Source organism: Carcharodon carcharias, chromosome 12, assembly GCF_017639515.1.
Source record: "Carcharodon carcharias isolate sCarCar2 chromosome 12, sCarCar2.pri, whole genome shotgun sequence".
NCBI lineage: Eukaryota > Metazoa > Chordata > Chondrichthyes > Lamniformes > Lamnidae > Carcharodon > Carcharodon carcharias.
Genome location: NC_054478.1, coordinates 81,358,511 through 81,380,724, shown reverse-complemented (window position 1 = coordinate 81,380,724; position 22,214 = coordinate 81,358,511). Strand labels below are relative to the sequence as shown.

General features: G+C 42.8%; 1 protein-coding gene across 1 annotated transcript in view; it reads left to right on the top strand.

Annotated features, from left to right (window-relative positions):
* Positions 1-22,214, top strand: part of dnah9l (dynein, axonemal, heavy polypeptide 9 like) — a 393,205-nt gene that overhangs the window by 85,049 nt on the left and 285,942 nt on the right. The window contains exons 14-18 of the mRNA XM_041200867.1: positions 6,759-6,904; positions 6,982-7,098; positions 12,259-12,397; positions 12,491-12,583; positions 20,438-20,632. Coding sequence (XP_041056801.1) covers positions 6,759-6,904; positions 6,982-7,098; positions 12,259-12,397; positions 12,491-12,583; positions 20,438-20,632 — 690 coding nt within the window. The remainder of the gene's footprint in view (positions 1-6,758; positions 6,905-6,981; positions 7,099-12,258; positions 12,398-12,490; positions 12,584-20,437; positions 20,633-22,214) is intronic.

Genomic DNA, 22,214 nt, shown 5'->3' with positions numbered 1-22,214 from the left:
CTCTGGGAACGAGGGTGCTCCCTCCTGGCAGCACCAATTGCACTACGATGCACTCGTCCAAAAAATGGGGAGCCGAGTGCCCACCGAGCCTGCCCTTCTGCCTGGCATTTCCAGCCACTGTTGAGGCCATAGCTTCTGTCTCCAGAATGCAGAATATATAATTCTTCCTTGGCAGCCTTCAAGGAGCTGCCTCTGCCATTTTTAAACTGCCCTTTGGGTTGCCTTTGGATCCAGCACCCCACCCCCGCTTTGCCCGGCTCTTCCCGACCATTGTAAAGACATGTTTCATGCTGGGTGGGCCTTAATTGGCCATCCAGCATGAAATCACGGTCGTGGGTCAATCGAGGTCGGGGGCTGGTTTCCTGACTGGTCCTAGGCCCACCGATTGTGCAAGCCCTCCAAGGGTAAAATTCAGGCCTACATTTCCTGAGTTACAGGTATCAGGAGGGCAATGCTATTGGTCTTAGTTGGTCCTGTATACAAGCGTAAATAGAAACACCATCTACATCAGCTGAATATCATTTCTATCAACTTATAAACAGTGGGGGTAATTTTAAACTTGGGTGGGGCAAAAAATTGATGGTATCATATCAACCATATATTATAAACTTCACTAAATTTTCAATTTGCTACCAGCAGTTATTTACCCCACTGAAGTTGAAAATTACCCCAAGAATTTTCTAGCCTGTGTTCCTTGGTAAATCTTAATTTTCAGCCTTGATTTTGGTTTAACTCAGTTTTACTACTAGAAAAATAAAATAATTGATCAGTTAAGCTTAAGCAATGCTTATGGATAAGCAAGGACATGAGAAAATCATAACTAGGATCAGATGTAGACTATACAGCCCCTGGAATCTACTCTGCCATTCAATATAATCATGGCTGATCTTCTGCCTCAGTTCCACTTTCCTGTCTGCTATCTATATCCCTTGGTTCCCAGAGACCAAAAATCTGTCCTTCCCAGCCTTAAATATATTGAGTGATGGAGCACCGCAATCCTCTGGAACAGAGAATTCCAAAGATTCACAGACCTCTGAATGAAGAAACTTCTCATTCCTGTCTTAAATGACCAGCCGCTTCTCCTGCGACTATGCTCCTGTGTTCTAGATTCCCCAGCCAGAGGAAGCAACCTCTCTTGATGTCTACCCTGACAAGCCCCTTCAGAAATGTGTTTGTTTTAATGAAATCACCTCTCACTCTTCTAAACTCCAGAATATTGACCCAATTTACTCAGTCTCTCATCATAGGACACCCTTTAACTCTAGGAACCAGCCTCGCTAACCTTCACTGCACCACCTCCAATGCAAGTATATCCTTCCTTAAATATGGAGACCAAGATTGTGCATGGTACTCCAGGTCTGGTCTCACAATTGTAGCAAGAGTACCTATTCTTGTATCCAATCCCCTTGCAACAAAGGCCAATATGCCACCTGCCTTCCTAAAAGTTGCTGTACCTTGCTTGCTAACTTTCTGTGACCCAAGTCCCTCTGGACACCAACATTTAGAATATTTTGTGACTCTATTCTTACTACCAAAGTGAATAATTTCATACTTTGCCACATTACACTTCATCTGTCACTTTGTTGTCTGCTTACTTAACTTGTCTATATCTCTTTGCAGGCTCCTTGCATCCGCCTCACAGCTAGCTTTGTATCATCAGCAAACTTAGATATATTATTCTTGGTTTCTTAGTCTAAGTCATTAACATAGAATTTAAATAGCTCAGGCTTTGATCCTTGTGCTACTTCACTAGTCACAGCCTGCCAACCTGAAAATGTCTCTTTTATCCCTATTCTTTGCTTCCTGTCCATTAAACAATATTCTATCCCTGTTAATATGTTACCCCCAAAAATATGAGCCCTTACCTTATATATTAACTTTTTGTGTGACACTTTATCAAATGCCTTTTGGAAACCCAAGTATATTTCATCTACTGGTTCTCCTTTATCTACCCTACTAGTTTACATCCTCAAACAATTCTAATAAGTTTGTCAAACATGACTGCACTTTCATAAAACAACGCCAACTTTGTCTGATCATACCATGATTTCTAAATGCATTGCTAAGACTTCAGAATACTAGATCCCAGCAGCTACCCTGACACTCCAGTGCCACACTGCCAGAGGTGCTGTCTTTCTGATGAGACAATAAACCAAGGCCTCATCTGCCTGCTCAGGTAGATGAAAAAGATCCCATGGCACTATTTCAAAGAAGAGCAGAGGAGCTATCCCTGGTGCCCTGGCCAATAATTGTGCCTCAATTAACATTGCAAAAAACAAATTGTCTGGTCATTATCACATTGCTGTTTTTGCGAGTTTGCTGTGCATAATTTGGCTGCTGTACTCCGTATATTACAATAGTGACTACACTTTAAAAAGTACTTCATGGGCTGTAAAGCTCTTTGAGATGTCTTGTGGACATTAAGCATTATAAAAATGCGGGTCTTTCTTTTTTCAATCCTTTTTTCCCTGATAACTAATGTCAGACTAACCTGTCTGTAGTTCCCCGTTTTCTCTTTCCTGCCTTTCCTGAATAATGGAGCTACAGTTGCCAACTTCCAATTTGCTGGCACCATTGAGAAGCTAGGTAATTTTGGAAAATCATAACCAGTGCATCCATTATCTCTATAGCTACCTCTTTTAAAACCTTAGAATGTAGACCACCAGGTCCTGGGGGTTTGTTTGCTTTTAGTCCCTTAAGTTTTTCCAATACCTTTTCTCTGCTGATATTAATTAATTTAGAGTCTTCACTCTTATTACTCCCTTGGTTGCCTTTTATTTCTGGTATGTAATTTGTGTCTTCTACTGTGAATTCAGACACAAAATATTTGTTCAATGTCTCTGCCATTTCCTCATCCCCCATGATAATTTCTCCTATCTCCGTCTCTTAGGGACCAATATTACTTTAGCTACTCTCTTCCTTTTTATATACTTGTAGATCTCTTACAATCTGTTTAGTACTCCTGACTAGTTTACTCTCATATTCTGTTTTTGCCTTTTTATCAATTTTTGGTTGTCCTTTATTTGTTTCTAAAACATTCCCAATCCATAAGCTTACTACTATTCCTTGCAACATTGTAAACCTCTTCTTTTAATCTAATGGTATCCTTAACCTTCCTAATAGATGTTTGTTGAACGTTTTGAATTGTTTCTTTAAATGTTTCCCACTGTTTATTTACTGCCATACCATTTAGTTAGTTTGCCCAATCAGCCTCAGCCAGCACTTCCCTCATACCTGTGCAATTGACATTGTTTAAGTTTAAGGTTCTTGTTTGAGACTGGAGTATGTTGCTTTCAAACTTAATTTGGAATTCAATTGTATTATAGTCACTTTTTCCTGACAGGTCTTTTACTTTGAGATTATTAATTAACCCTCCCTCATTGCACAGTACTAGACCTAAAATAGCTTTATCCATGGTTGGTGCCACAACATATTGGGTGGAATTTAATGGTTGTGATGATGGGCACAAGCACCATTTCTGGGAGACCCGGTGTGACTTAAATCCAGTCAGGCAGTCTGCTGCCTGCTGTCAGGGTTCTTGGGTCCTGCAAGGTGATGTCCCGCCAATCAGAGGTCAGCAACTCTTCGGTACTGGCAGTGCGACCGGGAGTGGAGGTCACTGCCTGTACTGCAGTAGCAGAAAAAGGTGAATTGTTGGGCCCTGGAACACAGGTAAGTGGGGCTGGCTTGCTGGGGCCAGTCAGACAGGCCCTGGGGATGGGGTTGGTGTAAATGCTAGTGGGGTGTCTTCTTGCAGAGGCGGTCCTTGCCACCATCAGCTCCCTCTGTTGGGAACAGGGAAGCATGTCCAAAACCATACACCTGACAGCTTGTCCACATGATGTGGGCACCCCACACACTGGTACAATAACAGCAGTAGTGGGCTGAGGCACTTAAACGGTCGCTTATGGTCCTCAATTGGCCTCAGGGTGGGAAAGCTGTTCTGAACCCTTCCCACCCCAGCCTTAATTTGGGGGAGTTGGGAAGGCAATGGGCTCTCCACCCTGAGCCTTCTTGCCCCATTAAATGACCCTCCTGCCTTGCCACCCAGCCAACTCCCAGGGGAGGCATTATATTCTGGCCATTGATTCGGGAAGCTGTTGCAACAGTATTCTACAAACTCATCGTCCAGACTACCTATGTCAATTTGATTTGTCCAGCCGATATGAAGAATTAATGCACTGCCTTTGTTACAAGCTCCAATTATTTCTTCCTTATTGCACTGGCCAATGGCAAAACTACTGTCAAGGGGCCTATAAACTACTCCCACCATCAGTTTCTGACCCTTGTTATTCCTAATCTTCACCTACATTGATACCTCATCACTGCTGTCCTTATGTCATTCTTTACTAACAGGGCTACTCTTCCTCCTTTTCCAATTTGTCTGTCTTTTTGAAGTGTTGTGTACACTGAAATATTTATTTCTCAACCTTGGTCACCTCATAACCATGGCCTGAATCTTCGGCTCGGCAAGCGGGGGCGGGGCCCGCTCGCCGAGACGTAAGATGACGCAGGATGACGTTGGGTGTGTGTCCTGACGTCACCGCGCATCGTTTAGATTTTCAGTTCTGCAGGTGCGCAGCCAACTCGCTGTGTGCCCGCCAAACTGTCAAAGGCCAACTAAGGCCTGTTAAAAAGGCAATTAAGCAATTACCTGAGTTGCCCGTCCAACCTTAAAGTTGGTGGGCAGGCGAAGAGCCCAAGCGGCCTTCGCGTTTTTCATGGAACCTCATCCACGGGTGGGATGAGGTTTCATGAATGATTTTAAATTTTCACACAAATTTTTATTAAAATGAATGCACGTGTCCCAGCTCATGTGGCAATTTCACATGAGGGGACATGTCATAAAAATTACTTCTCCACTTTATTAACCTTTTAAAACTTAAAACTTATCTCCCTGAGGCACCCCCAGGAGATTTCCCGACTAAGGCACCTCCCCCACTCCCCCCTCACCCGCACAGGGAGCGCACAGCGCTTCGGGGTGCGCGTCACGCTGGGCGGGCCTTATTTGGGCCCGCCCCCACACAATGCCCCTGAAGGGGGGAAAATTCTACCCCATGTCTGTAATGGCTATTCGATTCTAAACCATTTATCTCTGTTTGACCCGATATTTTATCACAAATAATTTGTGCATTCAGATGAAGAGCATTTAATTTTTTTTAACTAATACTCTTTGCATGGGCCTTATTTGCTGATGAACTATCACCTTTAAACTCTTCCTGTTCCACTCTGCTTGTCTTTACCTACATTGCTACACTGTTCAATTGCCTGAATTTTTCTTTTTTGATTTCTAAAGCTCCCTTCGCCTGAACCCTCACCTCACTCTTTTAATTTAAAGCCCTAACCACAGCCCCAGTTATATGAATCGCCAGGACACAGATCACAGCCTGGGTTGCCTATGTTAAGGAATTAAATTCTTAAATAAATTATAGAACTGCTGGGGTAGAATTTCCACATTGGATACAATCAGGAAATTGCACCCAAAATGCATTTGGAATTGCGCTGGTTAGGTTACAGTTCAAGTTTTCACTAAAATTAATTTGCATAATCACAAATGTAAAATCTTCCATGAACAGCGCAATCAGGCAACATAATAAAACATGATCATTTCTTTTTCCCCCATTTGAAAAGTATTCCTTGGTGTATTGAAGAGTGGTAACCTGGTGCAATTTTATTAATACAACTGCATATGTGTTTATCAACAAAATTATACATTTTTAATAAGGGTGTCCATTTCTCCATCTGTGAGTAACCTGAATTAAAATCACTGAAAATGACTCTTTTCAAAAAACTTTATGCACCATTTAATATTTTCATTGGTGTGCACTAGTCAGTTGATTTGTAAATTAAATATTTTTTGTTCTGACAAACCTTTAAAATCTACCTCTGTCCAGGAAAGAAGAGCAAAATGTGATGACTCTTTCCAAGCCAGTACAATTGGCGTGATCTCTCCATTTTGATCTTGGGTGAGGCTTGTTTTGTGAGCAAGGCTTGATTCCAGTGAACTGAACCTTGAACAAGCTTTAAAGAATATGAAAAACACAAATTAAAATGGCTTTGGCCATAACTCACTTGTGCTTAGAAATCTTTAATTCTTTTATGCTTGTTCGGCCAATTCCACTCAAATCTATGTGAAAAACTAACAGAAACAAGCAGAAAGTCTACCCTGATTAAAAAAAAGACTTTCCATAGTTCCTTTCATGATCTTTGGATGTCCCAAAGTGGTTTACAACCTATGAAGTATTTTGAAGTGTGGTCACTTTTGAATGTAGGAAGTGTGGCAGCTAATTTGTGCATAGCAAGCTTTCACAAACAGCAATGTGATAAATGTGATAACAACTAGCTAATATGCTTTTTGTGATGTTGATTGATTGATAAACATTGGCCAGGACAATGAGGGTGACCCCCTCCCCTTCTCTTCAAGTTAGTGCCATGGGATCTTTTACAGCCACCTGAGAGAACACACAGGGCCTCCTTTGAACTTCTCATCCAAAAGATAGCAGTTCCTCTGCATGGCACTGGAGTGTCAATCTAGATTTTTGTGTTCAAGTCTCTGGAGTGAGACTTGAACCCACAACGTTATGGTTCAGAGGCAAGAGGCTTCAGCTGGTACCCCATGATATGTAACATGTATTTCTCCAGAGACTTCTATTTTTCTTGTGTGTAGCTATGATGACACTGTAAGATTAGTTCTGTATTTGATGTGACAAGAGAGATTGTTGCTTGTAAGTTTTTAAACATGTTTTGTACAATATTAGTCCATAGGAAATATTTATAAAGGTCTCGCACAAACAGGAGTATGGGGCTGCTTTGATGAATTCAATCGTATTTCAGTGGAAGTTCTTTCAGTCGTAGCTGTACAAGTCAAGACCATTCAAGATGCAATTAGAAACAAGAAAAAACGGTATGCAGTGTTTCATATATGCAATTGAAGATCCATTGATATCAATCCTATCCTAATGTCTTTCTTTGAATCAATAGATTTTATTTTCTAGGAGAAGTTATTGAATTAAAACCTTCTGTTGGTATATTCATAACCCTAAATCCTGGATATGCAGGGAGAGCAGAGCTTCCTGAAAACCTGAAAGCCCTCTTCAGGTATGTAGAGATTATAGAGCTATCAAGTGTAATGTATTCCATTAAAGTGTTAGCCTTGTTTCTGAAATCCTATGACATATTATTAGACAATAGAACAGTGACTGAGAAGGCTTTGGCCTAATGTCTAACAATCTACTTCTCCATTAACTGACCTATGAAACCTTTCATTCCACCAATAAAAGTCATCGTTATCAAATATGTGAGCTCTGAGATGGATCAATTCAGAAAATTTCTAGCATATTCTTATTAGAACATTATATATTCCTAAAATTTGTTTATAATATGCTGAAGTTGAATGGTCTATTTAATTTAATACTTGCAGCGGTGGGCTCGTCTACTAGCTGGGAAGTTGGTGGCAAATGCAGGCCATTCTGAGCCCCCCCCCGGGCTTGATTTAATGCCAGTCAGGCAATTACCTGGTTGGTGTCAGCGTCCTCGTTGTGGTCAGGGGAATTTCCACCTCTGAAAGCTGACGGCTAGTCAGAGGCTGGCACCTCTCCAGCATTGGCAGCACCACCAGCGGTGTGGCCAAGGATGCAGGATCATCACTGAAGTCTGGAGTGGAAATAATTGAAGCAGCCTCATCAGGGTCAATTGGGGAGGTCCTGGTGAGGGGGAAGAGAAGTTAGTTTTAAGGGCAGATGGAGGTCTTTTTCTATGGGAGGCACTAGCCATTGGCAGGTCTCTCTTCTGAGCACAGGCTGCCAAAGGCGAAGGAGACCTCCACAAACTATTCTGCAAACATTCCTGCCGGATGTGGCTGCCACCTGCTGCTGGTCAAATAGCAACTGTGATGGAATGAGGCCTTTAAATGGTGAGGAAGGCTACAGTAAAACAAAGTAATGTTGGTGTTATGGTCATCTCACAAAGTTAATATTAGGCCTTAGTGGAATATGATTGTAACACATGATTACTTTTCCTTTTTACTTTTTGAAAATTGGTGATAGAAAGAGGGGAGATGAATACAAGGAATTGGTTTGTGACAGCTTTATCTGTGATTGAAATGATGGAAGTAAAGAGAGCTATCAAGGTGAAGGGGATGGCCATGAACATGGACAGGATTATTTACATAGACAGAATAGGAAGGCACCACCATCTTTGCGCTTACACCTATCATGTCAACTGACCTAGAATCCACCATGGACCTATGCTGAAATGAGATATTATAAAGTTCCTAAGTGTCTGTTGAACATTTCAGAAAAAACATGAAAAAAACACTCTCATTGATCAAAAGCCATTCACTAATTTTAACTGCCTTTAATTCCTTATAAAAACAAGCATTGGAATTTATAGTCCCACTTCAAAGAGTCCATAACCACTTGGAGTTGTCAATCAAGTTGCAAAATTGCAGGCACCCTACTGTGATAATGGAACGTTGAGAAATCAGTCAGCACTAATCCAGTATTGATAGTTCTCAGGCTTACATCAACAGACAGAGTAAAAAAGCAAGGACTGATTTTTTAAACAGGGCAGACAGTTTTTAGAAAGATGTTTAAAGGACAAGAGTTTTAAATGCCTTGACAGCTTGACAGTTCCTTTTGACAGTTCTAATGAGTTTATGCACTTTTTACACACATTCATGTTTACTTTTATGAACCCATAAAGGGCACTTTACCTCTCCTAAAGGGCAGCTTATTTCTCCCAAAGGACATCTGACCTTCCCTGAAGATGTACCAGGAATAAACGTTCTAGGGTTCCTTACCTCTCTAAAATTGGCATCACACCTATTGAATTGACTCTGCAAAGTTTAGATCTGTTCCTACCAGATCTAATCTGCATGTGTTGGGTTTCCCACTCCTAGATGACAAAAATCTGACATGACTGGAGGCAGCTGCTGGTTTATATGCATGGTTGCCCCTATGAGCCATGAATGTGCAATTTGGAACCCACCCCACTCATCCGCCCCCGCCCCCAAACCCACCCACCACCCCCCCACACCCCCCCCCCCCCACCCCACTGTCCCCCCACCACTGTGAACATTGTATGTGCTGTGGTGCTGATTTCAGAGGCTCTCCATTGTTATGAAAATTCAGGCCATTGTTAAATGGGTCATTATATCTTCCAATCACACTACTGTTATGATTCACCATAATTAACACTGTTATGACCACTGCCAATGTTAATGGCTGCGCAAACCAAATCCCAGCAGGAAAGTTGGTTTACGGACCATATACTTTTTTTTTGTATTCTGAAAATGAGAAGAAAACATGCTGATCTCAGCAGCAAGAAGTCCAATTACAATTTTGGGATTTTAAAAATTAAAAGTAAAAGTTTTATTAACAACAGTAAAAGAAAACTTAAGCACACAAAATTACAGTTAATTAAAAGCACAATTAAAATTAGTCTTGCAGTGTTATTAGTCAGACCCACAAGTAAACACCTTCCAGGCAACACTTCCTTCTAGATTCTCTTAAGGTTAACTTGCAGGTTGATTCGGTAGTTAGGAAGGCAAATGCAATGTTGCCATTTATTTCGAGAGGACTAGAATATAAAAGCAGGGATATGCTGCTGAGGCTTTATAAGGCTCTGGTCAGACCACATTTAGAATATTGTGAGCAATTTTGGGCTCCAAATCTCAGAAAGGATGTGCTGGCCCTGGAGAGGGTCCAGAGAAAGTTCACGAGAACGATCCCAGAAATGAAAGGCTTAACATATGAGGAACATTTGAGGACTCTGGGTCTATATTCAATGGAGTTTAGGAGGATGAGGGGGGATCTGATTGAAACTTACAGAATACTGAAAAGCCTGGATAGAGTGGACGTGGGGAAGATGTTTCAATTAGTAGGAGAGACTAGGACCCGAGGGCACAGCCTCAGAGTAAAGAGAAGACCTTTTAGAACAGAGACGAGGAGAAACTTCTTTAGCCAGAGAGTGGTGAATCTATGGAATTCATTGCCACGGAAGGCTGTGGAGGCCAGGTCATTGAGTGTATTTAAGACCAAGATAGCTTTGTTCTTGTTGGTAAGGGGATCAAAGGTTATGGGGAGAAGGTCGGAGAATGGGGTTGAGAAACTTATCAGCCATGATTGAATGGCGGAGCAGACTCGATGGGCCGAATAGCCTAATTTCTGCTCCTATGTCTTATGGTCTTATGTTTAACTATAAAAATCCATTAATATTATCCAAGGTAAACTGCTGTAGCTTTAATAAAGGCATGCCACTTGACCTCTTAAACTTTCTCCCATTCTGCTGTGGAAATCCAAGACTTCAGAACAAGACTGCTTTTTGCAGCCCAAGACTTTACTGGATTGACTGGATGGCTGATTCAGGCTGCATCTTCTCCCAGCCCAGAGCTGTTTTCAGGAGATCTTCCTCACACAGCCAATAGCCCACAGCTATAGCTAACAGCCAACAGCTGCCCTTAGCTTTCTGCAGTAACTCTAAAATATCTTTCCCCCACCCCTTCACCCAAATTCCATTGTTCTCACACCTCTTTGAAACTCAAATCCTTCCAAATATAAAATCTTTCATGTTTCTATTTTGTCTCTGCTTTCAGGTTAATAAAATATAATATGCCCTCTTCTACTTACCTATGGAACTCCTGTAAGATGCAAATATGTTTCTTGTCACCCCCGACTTCCTCTTGATATTAAAATGAACTCTCAACTTATCTAAAAATGCAAATGATAGATCCAACCTATTCACTTGTACCTCAACACCTTATAATATCTTATTACAAATGCGCAAACCTAACACCTCTATCCTTTTATGTTTTAAATCCCCCAGACAACATCTTCTAGTAATCTTCCCCAGATTTATTAAATCATTAACGCACACACGCACACACACACAGACATGGACACACACACACACACGCACAGGCACACACACACACACACACACACAGGCACACACACTGACACACACACACACACAGACACATAGACACACACACACACACACACACACAGACACATAGACACACACACACACGGACACACACACACACACACACCATCTTCTTCACAGAATAACATAATATTCCCCAAAAATATTAAAAAATAACACCCATTCTCACAACACAGATGCAACTCATGTTATAATATTTAATGACGAACTGTAAAGGAGGCAAAACCATTTCACTTACCTTTTAAACTCTTCCTGCCTCCAATCCAATGTTTATGCCTCCATGCAGCTGCTGTAAAACCCCACAGCTGCTAAAATCCAGCTGCCTCTTTGAAAATTAAAAATCCTATGTGGTGTGGACTCTTAATGAACCCACAATATGTTAAGTGGGTCATTAATAGGCACGGGTCTCGTTGCTGCCCATGCCCTTTCCCACACTGCACAAAATGGAGTGGTACGGAAATAGAAGAGGGATATCCGGCTGTCTCGTTTGTCAGTCTTTTTGTTGCTGTCCCCCCACCATTTGGTTCCATTATGGGACTAAATATATGGTCACATGAGTTGAGATAGAGATTGAAATCATCAAGGATAATACACTCAGCATGGAGGCTGAGAGGGAACTGCGGAGAGTATCTTGGTGACAAACATGAAGTTGGGTTTGGGGGCACAGTGAGAACAAGGATTTTAAAGAAGAGTCAAGTGGGTGAGATGGTTAAAAAGGTGAATTACTCAGAGGAAGCAAAGGTTACGGAGGCATAGGAAGAGAGGGCAAAGTGTGAGCAGGTTATTAGGGCCACATGGCTATTGTAGCAATGAATGGGGCAGATAGAGAAAAATGCAGCCAGGCGGGCTGGCTTTGGTAAGCGGTAAAATGTTGCCATCATGAGTCCTTTATAGAATACACTTGATTTACATTCCATTGGTACCAACAGAATGAAATTTGGCTAGGTTCTATTTTGGACATGTGACCCAACCCACTAGATTACATCACAGTAGTGAAGGTGAAATTTTAGCCCAGATGTTACAATGGGGAACTTAAATGGTCAAGAGAAGGGGACCAAGAATGTACCCCAAGGGTATACCAGAGGTGACTATGAAGGAAAAGGAAGCAAAGCTATTGAAGGCAATGTAATATCTGCTTTGCGGTAAGTATAACTAGAGAAAAATGTTATAAAATAAAAGAGTTGAAGAAGAATGGAATGATCAAAGGTGAAGAAAAGGTTAAAGAGAGGTGGGAATTGAATGAACAATAGTTGGTTATTTCCATCTGTTTTAACGTGTCTTTTATAATTTAATTTCTTTTACATTTGTCAGACCTTGTGCGATGGTGATCCCAGACTTTGAGCTGATCTGTGAAATAATGTTGGTGGCAGAGGGATTTATAGATGCTAGGCTGCTTGCCAGAAAGTTTATAAGTCTCTACACACTTTGCCGTGAGCTGCTGTCAAAGCAGGTAATGTAGATGTTAAAAAGGAAAGAAGGATGCTTATCAAACAACTTTTATTTCATTGATTTGCTTACTATTTAAACTCATATCATCTTGTAGGACCATTATGACTGGGGCCTTAGAGCTATGAAATCTGTATTGGTGGTTGCTGGCTCTCTGAAGAGAGTAGATCGAAACAGGCTAGAGGAACAGGTAATTAGAAGCTGTAGTTTTAGCTTTTGGTACAGACATATAAATATGACTTCATTTTCCTTATAATAATTCAAAGTAATAGTTTTGTTAAACTCAACCTTGTACAAAGTTGTACACAGAAGCCAAGATTTTTGGTAGTGAGGTGGGTAGCCCAAGTTGGGAAGTTTCCCAGCTCGCCACACCCACCTCAGTGGAGAGGCCCTCAAATGCCATAATTTTCATTCGGGATAGGTGCGGGATAGAGTTGGTCTCACTACTCCTGGAAACTGATCAGAGGCGGCCACAGGGGCGTCTGAATACAGAAGTGGGCTGGTTATAAGGACCCCCTCAGTTCTCTGGGACTTTGTCCCAGTCGTACTAAAGGCTATTAGGCATTCTAGCCCTCACCCATCACACCCCACACTCCGCATGGCCCCTTATAGCCCCCCCTGTCCTCACCCACCCCAAAAGCCCCTTTTCGTCCTCATGCCCCTTCCATGCCAATTAATGACTGCCACGTATCCTCATGGCCCCTCATATTCACGATACTAACTCATGCCCCTACCCACACCCATGGCCCCTTATTGCTCCTATGCCAACTCATGCCCCTGACTCACCCCAATGGCCCCTCATGCCTTCCATTCCAACTCATGGCCCTTCCACGCCCACCGCCTCATATACACTATCTACAGAACCAAGAACCCTATAGTAATAAAGACGTTTGGAACTGCTTAGGAAAAAAACACCCATTCACAATTTTTTTTTTAAAAAACTGCTGTTCCTATAAGCCTGTAAAAGTGTCAATCAAACAGATTATATCAATTACAGGTATCAATTACAGAAGCTTTAATCATTAACACTTCTTAGGGTGGAAACATCCCAGATTTGCACTAAGAACAGTAGTGGGCGGGAAAAAGGACGTTTTACCCGCTGGCCACAATGGCGGGTTTTCACGCTGTATCGCCTCAGTCCCGCCTCATTAATCATGCATTCCCAGGAAACACGTTGTTTAGCGGCCTTCGATTCGCCTGCCATGCTGTCACTTAACCGCTTCCTTGTGCCGGGCGCCATATTTAAAGTGCAGCCGTGTGCACACCTCTCGGTGCTTCCAGCGCAGGACTGCTGCACAGAGGACAGAGCCCCGTAGGGCAAGAATATTGCAGCCCTCCATTTCAGTGATGTCCCCTGGAACGCCTTTTGGATACTGTGGAGGCCCACCACGATGTCCTCTACTGCCACTCTGGGCAAAGGCCAGCAAATAAGGTAACCAATCCAGCATGGGAGGCAGTGGCAGCGGTCGTCAGCACCAATGCCCTGCAAAAGAGGACAGCCACCCAGTACAGAAAGAAGATGAATGGTCTCATCCGTTCCGCCAGGGTAATTCACTCTTCTCATCACTCTCAACTCACACACATCACACATCCACAGGGAGCTCACACCTCAAAGGACAACATCACTAACTCTCACACACACCCTCACATCTCCATCAGCTCATATCCTCTGGAGTATGTGTCGTCATCCTGTCCATGGCTTCACTCACCACACAAACATTCCATGCAGTGCCATATGTCCTGCTCACATTCTCTCCATCTGCTTTCATGCAGGAAAAGCTGGCTTACAGCAGCAGGGAGAGATCCCTGACGGGGGGTGGAGTGGCCCACATTATGCCCCTCACTCACTTTAAGGAGCGTGCCATCACGTGACTGGTGAGGACATGGACCATGCCTGTGGTAACAGTGAGGTCGGCGGCGAACACCCAAGTGAGGACCCTGCACCATATCATCCCTTTCTCAACGCAATTGTGGGTGCTCTCTCTCCTGCTTTTGACTCTGCTGTCATGCACTAATCATCTCTTATTTGGTTCACAGGGAGCTCTGCCAAGCGACCGACACCCTCAGCCAGCCAGTCCCTAAGCTCCATCCAGGACCTCACCTCCAGCGAAGAGGACACCGCCTCCACTGAAGAGCTGGAAATGAGCAGCCCGGAAGACCCATCACAGCGCTTACCCACATCCTCCACCAGCTCAGAGACACACATCTCGGTGAGACCTAGGTCTAGAGTGGGCTCAGGTTCACAATTTGGTGGTCACCACACGGACACGTGTCCACAGCAGCAGGAGGCAGGTTCAGCCGAGCTTTCTGGCACTCGGAGGACTGCTAGGGAAGAGGCATCTGTGACGTCTGAGTCAGATGACGAGCCTCTGGATTCAGCCTTCAAACTCATCATGGAGAGTCAGCAAGAGACAGGGGATCATCACGCAGAGCTGTTGGAAGCTCTCAACAGAGTGGCACCCGAGATGGAGGAGTACGTCCACCTGCTCCCTGATGAAATGGTGCAACATGTGTGCATGTGGAGGTCTCCATGGAAAGGAAGGCAGACGCCATGGAGACTCTAGCTCAGCAGAACATGGAGAGAAATGGTAGGCCTAGAAAAGTTAAGAATTTCTGATCACAAGTGGTCGCGTGGGTGAACACATTTTGTCCTTTATAATCTTAAAATATATTCACTTTCACTGAATAATGTGTAATGGTGTCTTTGAACTTCATTTACAGGCCTCACGAGTCTCCGTCTGCCCCACCAGCAGTTCAGCTGCATGCAGCTGGCTCACGAGTGATTCTGGAGGGGGTAGTGTGTGTGTGGCAGGACATTTTGGAGCCTCATGCAAGCACTCCCCCATGCACACGGATCCTTCCTCCATCCCACTCATCTCGATGTCCTGAGCATTTTCAATGCTGCCTGCTGGGGTTCGCTTTCAGTTGTCCATCTGAGCTGACCTGCATCTCCACCCACCCACTGATCTCACTCTCATGAAACACCTGTTCCCGCCCAACACGAGTCTCTGCTCACTTTTGATTTTGTGAGATGGTACCGGTGAAGAATGTCGTTAGCTCCTCTGTCCTTTCCCCTCCCCCAGTCACCCATGGCCTTTCCCCCCATCACTGTCGACTCCCCTGGTATTGCCTTCCACCTCCACAACTGTCACCTACCAGCCAGAACCCTTCTCTTATTAGGATGTTCAGGTGAATGTGCAAATTCCCTACCTTCTAGAGAATCCCACCCCAATCCACATTGACTTCCCCGATCTCCTCCTTCCCACCCCCAGGGTCCGTGTCAGCTTCTGAGTCCCCACCAACCACCCTCGCTGTCCCTTCTATCGCTACCATTGCACCCTTACCCTCTCATGCTACTGCCTCACTCCACACTCTCTTATTCTCACCATTCCCTCCTACCATGCCTACCCTCATTTCACTCCCCAGGATGCAGTTATCAACTTCACAGACCCCTCCCTTGCACATTCACTTGGACACCACCCCCCCTTACTCCTTCCTCCGCCCTTACTCCTTCCTAACCCTGGACTCCTTCCCCTCTGCAAACTCCTTCCTCCCCTGGGACTCCTTCCTCCACCCGGAGTCCTCCCCCACCTGAACTCCTTTTCCCTGTGAACTCCCTCCCTTACACCTTCATCCCCCTTACATCTACCTTACCAGTTGCTACATCCTCCCCAATTACATCCTCCTCCCGCCACCCTACGAACCTCACCCCCCGACGCAGTCATCCCGCTCAACCTCCTCCCCTCCCACTGATTCCATTGTTCCCTCCCTCCCAATATCAACCCATCCCCCCACCCCCCCGCATAGACCTTCCTCTCCCAACCCCTGGTCCCCGTTCCACCTTTCTCTCCCACTCACAGCTGGACCTTCCTTTACTCCCCCTTGATGATCATCTTGGCAAATTATGGCCAAGATACTGATGTCCCTCAGCAGACCCTCAGCAGTGACTTTCCAACTAGCGTGAGCTGCTTCGCGACAGAGGCATGTCCATATAAACCCACCCAGCATGGGATGCATGTGTCCCTCGAGGGTCCGGTTGCTATCAGGCTCCAGCATCTTCTGCTCCTCAGATGTCTGCAATGTGAGCAATGTCCCAACAGTAAGTTCCGACTTCTGCACATCAGACTCATCAACACATGTTCTGCGCTGGCATGTTTTCCTGTCGACATTGCCGGTAAATTTGACGTGACGGGTGATTTTGGCAAGCCAGGCTTATAATGTTATGTGGATGTATTAAAATGAAATTCCTGACTGCCATTGAAGGATGGAGTGGATAATTGCAAACTGGTTTCATGACGTTCTGAAACCTATTTTTGGCCTTTGTCCATTCACACCCACCATGACACCTGGCGCCAATGGCAATGGAAGATTTTGCCCTTAATTTTGTTTAAATAAACATTAAGACATTGACAAAAGCCATCACAGAAAACTATAACATCTTATAACCACATAAAGCAGTCAACCATTCTCTCCAGGTACCCAAACTCCAACTTAGATAATCTTTTTATGAATCTGGACTCTCAGCCAAGCTTCTTAATGTTCTCTCCAACAAGGCAGCTGCAGCCCCCAACATGGCTGCCAGCCTCTATTGCTGGCACCAAGCAGGCAGCTCCCACCTCCTGCAGATGTTCAGCACCTCCAATTTGGTGCCAATGGCACCCCCTGGCTAATTAGACAATTGAATTTTAAAATAGCATTGCGAGAGCAATGCAGCTAAGGCACGGAGTCTGGAGCCAGAATTTATCCAGCTATCAGGCTTTCCACCCCTCTTTGAAAATCCAGCCCATGTGTGCAGTAAAAGCCTGACTTGGAGAATGATTAGAGAACATGCAGATCAGTGGTGGTTTGCTGCATGCTGCACATCCTGTGGGGCCAGCCTTGCCAACAGCTGAGGAGAAGGGAGACGAGGAAGGGAAAACACAACTTAGACAGCCCCTTTCTGGCTGGGCTGTCTTGAAGAATTTATCCAATTGCAATACCAGTAAATGCAACCCCATTTCTCCCTTTACCAATAGTCCTACATCTTACCTCCCATCTGTTGTTGAAAACACAGCAATGGCTTGGCCATAATACAAAAATAAACATTTTAAACCAAATTTATAAATCAAACCATGCCCTATTGCACACAAACATAAACTAATCCAGCTTGTACATTCTCTTAGTGCCCTTCTTCAGTGCGTTTTGTGTGTTCCAGTGCTTTTGCACATAACCAGAACACGGTTGGCATGAATGGACGGTCAGGAAGGGGCACGCTTTTTTAAAAACACAACTGGTTAAAAAGTGGGAAAGCAAGGTTGAGACATGCTTTGGCGGGGTGGTGGTGGGGGGTACCCTGTGTGCGTTGGATGTACCATCCCCAAGATGTTAAATCCCTCACCTGTTCCTCCCCACCTGGCTCCAAAATCTGGCTCCCCATCTCCTCTTCCACCCACCCCCCCACACCACCCCCCAACCCCCAACCCCCAACTCTCCCTAAGTTTCCCAATTCCTCCCCGACCTAAAAGCAAGGAACTTCCCTGGCTCCAGGATCCATCAAAGCTTTGCGTGGGCGTTCTTGTAGCCACAGCAGCAGCCACAAACAAGTTCTGGCACTGCTGGGACTGCTAGAGATGCCTGTCAATCAGATTTGCTGGCAGCTCTCAAGAGTAGGATTTCCTTCCCCTGAGGGGTGCAAGTCCCAACCTTAGCCTGTTCAGCCTGCCAGCAGTAGATTATGGCTGCAGGCTGGGCTTTTTTTTTTAGGCCTGTCATCTGCTAGCCAACTCTTGCAAGGGTGGTGGGGAAGGGTGCAAGCAGTATGCACCCCATGAAATCCAGCTCTATGTCTTTTGCACAACCTAATATTGTGATGTAAATATGGTCAAAACTGTATTAAGATTCAAAAATGAGACTGCTCAACACGTGAAGATGGATGTTATCTTTTCAATATTTTTGGGAATATGGTGGCATTCTGTAAAGAAGGTTGTGTGTGGGTGTGTGTGTGTGTGGATGAATGTCCATAGATAATTAAACTGGGGGAAGGTTAGTAAAGGTGTCTTGTCTGTGGGAACTTGTCTGTGCGAGCTAGATGCATGCATTTGTAATGAGAGGCTATGGTGAAGTTGGAATTACAAGTAAATAAGATGGGATTTTAAATTTGCATTAGGTGATAGGTAAGGACTTGACTTTTCAGCTGCTAAGCTTCACAGGAAGTTTAAGGGACTTTAACAACTTGCAAAGGTTTCATAAGTAAACAAGAGAAGGTTATTGAATTTTACTTGACCTCAAAGTGGAGGCAATAGGAAGATATGAAAGATTTTTATATTTTGGAAAATTTGAGTTCAATGAGGTGCTTAGAACAATGGAGTCTAGGATGAAAGGAATAAAAAAGAAATTTAAAAGAGATGTTTAATTGAGTGCAGGTGGCTATGTGGGGGAGATGTCCATGAGATCAACTCTGTGCTGAGAAAAGTTGTGAATTTGAAGCAGTCATCCAGTTTCAAGCCAGAAAAGTATTTGTTTTCAGAAAGCAGTCTGTCCCTGAACTTCCTTCATTTCCACAGCAGAGTGGAAGAGAATGAGAAGTCATGTGGTATATTTTATTAAAGTAGCAGCAGTTTTTGCCTTGGGTAATATCTCTGGATTTTTATGGTTAAAAATCTGTAAAGGAGTTGTTCCCAAGTAGTTTACTTGTGTTTTCTGACCAACTGGGTTATTTTTGGGGAATGTTTTGTAAGACTCTTTCAACTGTGTAACTTTAATCTTGTGTGTTTAAGCTTTTTTTCTTCTTGTTAATAAATCTTTTAATTTTAAAATCCTAAAAGTGTTACTGGGATTCTATGCTTCTGGAATCAGCAGTTTATCCCTCATTTTCAAAATATAAAACAAAAAAGGTTATAATCAGTAAGACAAGTTTCCTCTGGGAGTTGGCTTTCTCAGCGAATAACATTGGCTGCGGATGTAACAAACAGCAAGCATGCCGTTGGATAATCCCTTCACCCTTTCACCAATTCAGAAAGCTAATGACATCTGATAACTTACTTTGTTTATGACTGACAAAAATTAATCTCCTACACCCATACAAACCAGCACACAGCAATCTTGCATTGAACACTTGTGTTGGTTTAATGAAGAACTGTGAAAATGGCTTCTCCAAACCTGTTCATGCGACCAGATCTTGAAGGTAGCTAAAGGTCTTTCTAACCAAGTTAAAAACATTTCATTGCTTCTCATACCATTTCCTTTATGATCTTATTACTAGATGTAACATTAGCTGATATTTTATGACTACCCACTTGCTTCAATAGATTGTCAAACAGATCTGGGAGCCTTATGCCTGTTATTTAATTTCATAGTTTTCTCTGAGCCACAGCTTGGGTGTAAACAACTTTTGATGCATGGTCTATAGTAACATGTTGCTTTTTATATTGCAGCCATCTTTTTCTCTTGCACTGCCTTTGCAATGATTCAAAGTCTGTGTATTAAAAGGCTATGGGCCAGATTTTAATGCATCCATAATCTATCCACTTGCGCAGTTAAAATTGCGTCCAATGTGTTTCAATCTTAATAACGCTTTAATCTCAATATTATTCACCTGAGCTTATTTATTTATATGTGCCTATTTTTACATTAAACTGTTCTTGTTCCTGAAATTCATCCTTCTCCAATACAATCAGCATAATTGAGGAGAAGAGACAGGCTTTTCAAGAGCATGCATTAAAATGTTGATTCCTATTTTACTGTTCTGCCTTTCTTAGAAACAAAACACTCTAAAAGTAAATCAATATTCTTACAAACACTTTGACCAATCTCTAACCTTGGTTGCTCTGTTTATCTAAGAAAATGGTATAGAATTCAATATAGATATTTCAGTCATCAGTTTTAACTTTTGAATGATTTATGTGTGTGCAATCAATGACTTAGTCTATAACAGATTGAGTTTAACAAACCATATGCACTATAATTGTTTAATTATACAATAAATTATCATGTTTGTTAACTTAATATCATTTGTTATAATGTTATTGTTCTGTTACTGTTTTATAGAACTGTTGCTGTTTTCCAGGTCCTAATGCGTGCTCTGAGAGATTTTAATTTACCAAAAATTGTTACCAATGATGTGCCCATTTTCCTGGGTCTGATTGGTGACCTTTTTCCATCATTGGAGGTACCACGCAAGAGAGACATACATTTGGAACAGATGGTGCGCCAGTCCATTTCAGAACTGCACCTGCAACCAGAGGACAACTTCATATTAAAGGTGGAAATAATAGCTTTATGCTTAGTTTATCATAAATCTAAATGAGCTGATTAAAGGTTGTAATGTTCACTGTTGTAAAATGTGTATCACAGCCTGCATTTCTAACAGCTGTCTAATGTTGTTACTATGCCAAGCCATGAGCATAAGCTAACAAACATTCTACCTATATTGAACCTATCTGTTCTGTACATCATCTTTAGGCAGTGAGGTAAAACACTTTTTTTTGCTGCTTAGTTTGTATAATCATTGTCTTGATTAAAATGTCTTCCTGTTAATTTGCTTCTAATACTGGTTATGAAAGAAGCACATGAAATTTCTTTGTGGGCTTTCAATACTTTTTGCATAAAGCTTTAAAAATAGTAAAACAGAACAAATAAGCTTAGAGTTTGTAGCCTTTTTTGGCAACTCCCTCTCTGAATCTCTCTTCTGCCCTTGTATCACTTTCTTGTGTTTCTGTTTACCATCCCCAGTGCTCCCAAATCCTGCAACCACTCTGTCTGGATTTCTTCCAGATTCAATGCTCTCTGGTGTTTCTCCTCAACTTGATACGCTCTTTGTTAATTGTATATTAATTGTATTTAATTGTATGCAGGTGTTGAGCATTAACTGGGAATTCACTTATGCTCCTATAAATATGAACAGGCTGAAACCGTGGTTGTTGGGATTGGAGGTGTGTGTTTGTAATATGTTTCTCTGTAAATAAATGATTATATAAGGGTGTAAAGATTGGCTCCAATTCTATCATCACCTAACATTCTGGAGTATTACATGTAGCAGAGGATGTTTGCCTAAAGGTGAAGATTGAAAATTAAGAAAACAAATTCAGACAGAAAATTAAATTCCTAGTTGTATAGTAGAAATGACAGTGTTATGATCCCAGCTGACTTCACTACTGGACCAGTCAGATCCCAGGGTGGCACCCGGCTTGATAGATCCTAACTTTTATTTTTTGTTTAGAAATGTAGAGAGCCGCTACTGAACAGAGTCACAAGGTCAGCTGGTGAACTTTTAACAGAAGAATAAAACATTTATTAAACAAGAAAAAATTAGCTATATTACAATACTCCTTTACCCTATATACCTTTACAACTATATCTTTATAGATACACACAGATTTGTAAGGATAATATAAGTTACAAAAGCTATTTTATACTCTAATGTTCATAGTAAGTACACAGTCAATCTAAACCAACAGGTGACCTGTGGTCAGGCACACCACATTCTGAAACCAAGTGACAGATACCATCCCAAACAGATACTATAGATCTCTCATCCACACTATCCAGATGCTTGTCACACCATGAGCGAACCAGTCTTACTGAACTCCATCCTTCACACAAGGATTTCCAATCTTCACTCTCAAAGAACTCACTTTGGAATCTTCTCCCAAATGATGCTTTCTCTCAGACTCCTTCTGTAAGGGTCCAGTTCCAGAGTCTTGAACTCTCCCCTGGATCGTCATGTGCATTCAAGCTTTGCCTTCCAAGCACTCTATCTGACTTAGCCATGTCAACAGAACACCGCTGCTTCACATGCCCATAATAAAGAGTTACAGGCCTTTGGCTGTCTCCTTGGATCTTCT